The sequence below is a fragment of the Rhipicephalus sanguineus genome, chromosome 6, assembly GCF_013339695.2.
Source record: "Rhipicephalus sanguineus isolate Rsan-2018 chromosome 6, BIME_Rsan_1.4, whole genome shotgun sequence".
NCBI lineage: Eukaryota > Metazoa > Arthropoda > Arachnida > Ixodida > Ixodidae > Rhipicephalus > Rhipicephalus sanguineus.
In genome coordinates, this window is record NC_051181.1 from 118199487 (window position 1) to 118205478 (window position 5992).

The 5992-nt window shown below is 48.3% G+C and overlaps 1 protein-coding gene across 1 annotated transcript; it reads left to right on the forward strand.

Annotated features, from left to right (window-relative positions):
• Positions 1–4599: 4599 nt before the first annotated feature.
• Positions 4600–5434, forward strand: LOC119397491 (elongation of very long chain fatty acids protein AAEL008004). The gene is made up of 2 exons (XM_037664916.1): positions 4600–5113; positions 5178–5434. Exons 1-2 carry the CDS (start codon positions 4600–4602, stop codon positions 5432–5434), a joined length of 771 nt encoding a protein of 256 aa, XP_037520844.1.
• Positions 5435–5992: the final 558 nt, after the last annotated feature.

Below are 5992 nucleotides of genomic sequence, written 5' to 3' on the forward strand. Positions count from 1 at the left end.
AACAGGCTGTTTGGCGCGATGCGCCGAAGGAGAAGAAACGTCCGCACTCAACGAGTACTCTCCAGAAACTCTCTTACTTACACGTCGCCTGGGTAAAACAGGAATGCCAGAGCGGCGCCCCCTGTCATTCGTACAATGCAATACTGAACCGAAACCGAAACACAACATGAGCTTGTGCAGAGGGCACGGAGGAAGACAAGTTTCAGCGCAGTCGCATTTTCAGCGCACCTTAAGAAACTAGGGTTGTAACATTGTAGGGCGAGTAGGGCCAGAAGGACAGTTACGACGAAAACCTGCCTCCTCAGTCGTATTCGCCTGGAACGTTGGTGTGGCTTCGCGTTCCCTCCTCCGCTCCTGGCCTTTCCACAAAGCTACTGCCTAAGTACGAAGGCCCCTACCGCGTCCTACGTCAAGCATCCCCAATTAACTATATGATTGAGCCTGTTCAATCATCTACGGACCGCCGTCGTCGCGGCCGCGAGACTGTTCACGTCGATCGACTGAAGCCGCATTATGACCCACCAGTTGTACCTGTTCCTTAGGTCGCCAGGATGGCTCCTTTTCCGCGGGGGAGTGATTTGTAACATGGTAGGGCGCAGACAAGAACGCCTGCGAAAGAAGAAGACGAAGACGGTTGTTGTTGGCGCTCGCGCTTGCTCGGCTTGGACCGCTGATCGCTTCAGCGTTACTGTCTCAACGTTAAAGGCATACCATCAAGGTCTTTAAAATTGCGTATCTATGTATTTTCTATTAAACGAACACACCACCTAGTACTTACCTAATGATGTTACGCCTCAGATATGCCTAATATTTACTTTTTGATCGACAACGTTCACTAGTATGAACAGCCATACCAGTTCAAGATGGGTGGGCGGTAAGCAAGTGGTTCAAGTTTGGCCGGGTGGCTGAATCGAGGGACGTGCCGACAAACAGAAAGACAGAAAGACAGACCAAAATTTAGGCGTTTAGGTTCCCCAAGAAAGACTATCGTCTTTAATTGACCAAGGGGCTCTCTTGCGTGTGCTGAGGCTCATGCCCTCATCAACCGGCAGCACAAGCCAACCGCAGCCAACATCATTAAAGGGACACAAAAGAGAAAAAATATCTGTCACGTATTAGTAAAGTATTCTGTCACGATACCAAAATCACCACGCTTGCCGCGAGAAGACGCTTGGTAAGCGACCATACACGCAATATCAAAATGCGGGTGGCGACACCCCCTTGAATTTCCGGCACCAATCGCAGCGACGTCATAGATTTTGATGGCGTCTACGAGGGCCTACGTAGTTCCTAATCGGTAAAAAATGAGTAAATTGTCCTCTGTAGGGCCAGCGACTTAGTGAATTTCGTTGAGCCAACGTCGCCAAAACACGAAAATCTCACTTTGAAATCCGTCACGTCACGCTCGGAGATTTCGGCGCGAAATTTAAAAATGAAACTTTGACATTTATTTACTCCTCTACTGATAAGCCTATGAGGATGAAACTAATTGAATGAGTGTTTTCAGAGTACGACTTAGCAATCTAAACTGATTCACTGATTCATTTTAGTGTCCCTTTAAGCCAGCAGTAGCTCGCAGTGTAGGCAACAGCTAGGCAGCAGAGCCATGCAGGACAATATTAATTGGTGCCCGCGTTGCTGCAAGTGGATCGTTCCCGTCCCAGCGCTGTGCATTCTTAGTTCAAGTAATTGCCATTAATAGCAATTGCTGCTGTTATACATTCATGAACCTGCCACTTCTCACTTAAATTCGTAACGGCTCTTCCTAATGAAGTATTAACAATAATAATATCTGGGGTTTAACGTCCCAAAACCACGATATGATTATGAGAGACGCCGTAGTGGAGGGCTCCGGAAATTTCAACCATCTGGGGTTCTTTAACGTGCACCTAAATCTAAGTACATGCGCCTCAAACATTCTCGCCTCCATTGAAAATGCAGCCGCCGCGGCCGGGATTCAATCCCGCGACCTTAGGGTCAGCAGTCGAGCGCCATAACCACTAGACCACTGTGGTGGGGCTCCTAATGAAGTATTGTTTCAAAAATTCGTAATTCTTCGAGTTTTGATTTCGTCTTGAATTTAGTTATATATGATATTTTATGTCCTCTAACTTAAATCACTTCTGCTTCTCTTTTCGAAATTTCACCATTGAAAAGGCTGTTCTTCGGTGGAACCACGAAGCGCTGTTCAAGTACCAGTTTACTTCTAAGATGCCCCTGCCTCAGAAAAATTAAAAAAAGACAAAAACAAATCACAGGTTCCCTTATGCAGTCGCCTAAGACGACTCGAAGGCGAAAGCCATATTCTTTTTCTTCCCAGTCGATGTAGTGTCCCTCCCCCGCCCCCCTCCGAAAGCTGTCTGCACCAAACGTGGTTTCGCACTGCATCCAGGATCGGAGGCACTGCAAGCATTCTGCACCTCACCTGGTTTTGTATTGTCTCCGTGATCGGCCCACCTTTGACAAATCGACGACGTCATCTGATGACGTCATCATGTAAAGTCACGTTATATGACGACGTGATGACGTCACGAATTTTGGCGATCTGTTTACGTCATAGAGTAACGATGAATTTTTGCATCACACGTGTTACGCCGACGCCGCGAGACAACGGTCGACACCGATCGTCCGATTTCGCGTTTTATGAGACCTCTACGGCTTTCGTCTTAATGTCAGAGTTATAATTGGAAAGTACCGCGCTGGGACCCCATTGCTGACATGTCAGTAAGGCATCCCGTATGCGAAAATGTCTCGTGTTTTGGTTCCGGCTCAAAGGGGCCATGACACCCAATTTTCGCTCATAATTTGTGCTATGTAGGTTAATCCTTAGGTATTTACAAACAAACTGGCGAAATTTCAATGCATTTGGTAGAGCGCTTAATTTAAAATGAATCTTTTTTATAAAGACGCGAGCGGCCCGAGAGTCTGACAACACTGGCGCACTCGCGAGCTGTGACGTAGCAAGCCGCTTGCTTTGCAAGTGTCTGTATTCCGACCAACGATCTTGTTTCGTGGTCAGCTGCGCGTACAATGGAGCAATTTCAGCCTCTTCAGCTTGGCATTGAAAAGTGAACGATTTGCGGCGGCTAAAACTTAGGTAGAAGACGAGGGCTCCACTCCATGAAGTACGTGACGTCACACACGCCATGGCGAAATGGCAGTCGCCGGCAGTAGGCGGGATAATAGCCGGCGATTTCTAGGGCTCATTTTGCAATGAACTATTCTTTTATAGTCCATTTTTCATATATGTACAGGCACAAAAGACCCTCTGCTTCTAGCCTCCACTGAAAACCGCAATTTGATGGGTGACCGTGTCATGGGCCCTTTAATACAGATTATGCGGACTTGCTGGGCTGTTTATTTCGCTGCGTTACAATACAAGGTAGAGCGCACTTAACTATAAAATACTAAAATACGGGCCAAGCAGGCGCCGTGAGATTCCTTACGTCAGGCCTCGATTTGGTTCGCAACGTTTATAGTTCTGTAAATAATTCTGGTGCCAGAGCTTTAAAACGACCTCGGCCTCCAGTATCACGTTCACGCGCCTTCCCTCCACGTCACAAACGTTCTCCACATGAAAAGATATAACTGACGTTGTGCAAATAAGGAACTTGTTTGGCGTTGTGAATGGGGACATTCGCCGGCCCCTGCGAGACACTAATCAATATTCTCAACACCATATTCTGATAACAGTATTAGCGTTTATCGGACGCCGATTCAGGCGCAGATAGAATCTATACTACAGAGGTCATAGTTCCCGTTTTCCATACAGAAGGATTAAACAGATACAAGACTCGCAATTGCACTTGCGACAAGCTCACCGGGAAAGAATAATTAAAATTTAAGCACACATGCCTAAGCAGCTAAAACCTTGCGCCTGTACTTTTTAAAAACAGAATGAAATAGGTCGCTCTTAAAAAAAAAAGCAATGACGTATAGTTCTAGTAAGAACGCTGCGTGCTATACAGAAACGTCAACACCTAAAAATGTACACGCGACGAGCAGTTAGAATGGAGTGATGATCAAACAAGCATCAAAACTTTCGAACAATCGTCTTATATCATCATTTCGCACGTTTTATTGAAGGTCGCTAGTCGGTCGGTTAGGGTTGCTTGTCTCTTTTTAACCCCTGCGCTCTGAGCTGAAATTTTCAAAATGCCGCTAAGAGTGGCATGTGCCTTTATGGTTGACCTGATCTGTACGAGATTCAACCTCGATTAACGATTTCTTCTCTGCCACGAGTCATGGACACCAAATGAGACATCGGTCTCATCTCATATTCGCCGCCACATTCAATGCCAAAGCGAGCAAACCGAGAGCGATAACGCACCGATTCAGCAGAGCACTTGACTTTCTGAACGGATGCCAAACCACGCGACGGCGCTTCCGTTAGGGCCTGTAAAACGCACGAGCGAGGTACTGCGTCGCGCAAAGGCCAAAGCTCTTCGTTTCAGAACGCTGAACCACCCGTGCTGCCAGGTAGATACCGTAACTTGTGTTCTGCATCATTTGAACGCTGCCTTTGGAGATCGAGTGCGCCGGCTGCCCTCCTGCGAGTGAGAACACGACAAACCCTGCAAGAGTTTGAACAGCGGCATCATGGCTTACGTGCTAGCCTACCTGAAGGAACTCTACGATTACGTCTGGTCGTTCCGAGACACGCGGATAGACGCATGGAACAGCAACATCACCACGGGCAGCTTCGTCATACCGCTGATCATCAGCTACGTCTACGTAGCCAAGGTAGGCGGCCCTCTGTGGATGAAAGATCGCAAGCCTTACGACATTAAGCGAGGCATCCTGGCGTACAACGCATTGACCGCACTCGCGAACGCCTACTTCCTGTACCGCATGTTGCCGCTGACTCTCTTCGGCGGCGGATACAGTTTCCTCCGCCAGGGAATCGACACCGACCGCGAGCGTGACATGGCCGTCATCAGCCTGAACTGGTGGTACTTCCTGTTGCGCGTCGCCGACTTCACGGACACCATGTTCTTCGTGGCCCGCAAGGAGTACACGCACGTCACCCAGCTTCACGTGTCCCACCACGCCTTGGTCGTGCTCAACGGCTGGATCTGGCTCAACTTCGGCAGCGATGGTCATGCCGTGTTCGGTACGTGCCTCAATGCGTTCGTACACGTCATGCATGTACACGTACTACTTCCTGGCTACCCTAGGTCCCCGTGTGCAGAAGTACATCTGGTGGAAGAAGTACCTCACCACCATCCAAATCATACAACTCGTGGTGATCTGCGTCCACTCGTCCCTGGCCATATTCTTTGATTGCGGCTACCCGAAAGGGCTGTGCTACCTTGCGATGGCCCAGATTGTGCTATTCATTGTTCTCTTCACGAACTTCTACTTGAAGACTTACAGGGCCGGCGGGAGGTCGGGACCACCGCCGGCCGCAAAGTCGAAGGAGAAAGGTCAATGAAACGCTGAGCAACGCCCAGCGAATCTACAACCGCGTCAACTGATTAGGCTGTGTCTTTCAGGACTCTGAATGTGAACCTCGATGTTAGCGTGGTTCACAAACTGTATTTGCGCTGGTGATCTTCTTTGACGATAGCCTCTCATCGCTTTTCTTGCGATGCGTGTCTAATAATCCTGTCTTCTTCCTAGGTTCAACGTTTCGGTCCTTCAGATAAGTGAAACCGTCTGTCTGCGAAATGTGATTGTAGGTGATCATTTGGATCGATGAATAGGAGACGTGTTGAGGTGATGGCCAGAAGCCGTAGTGTACATACCTACAAGTGTCAACGCTAGGAGGGCGCAGATTTACGACAGCTGGTTACAGCTCGCGCATAATACAGCTGTGAAGCGAGAAGATGCTTTACAAGGTCACTGAAATAACCACAAAGAGAAAGAGATCCGTTTTGTGAACTATAGAGAATTCTACCGGCGCATACATTTTAGGCACCTACAGGCTACTCTGCATCGAGAAAGATACCGAGGAGAGAAAGGCCTTGGGAGCAGGAGGGCGTCAAATAAA

Excerpts from the sequence above, each read along its gene's own strand:
- LOC119397491 (XM_037664916.1), top strand. The coding sequence starts at position 4,600 with ATGGCTTACGTGCTAGCCTACCTGAAGGAACTCTACGATTACGTCTGG. Across the intron at positions 5,114-5,177 it reads CGATGGTCATGCCGTGTTCG|GTCCCCGTGTGCAGAAGTAC; the intron begins GTACGTGCCTCA and ends TGGCTACCCTAG.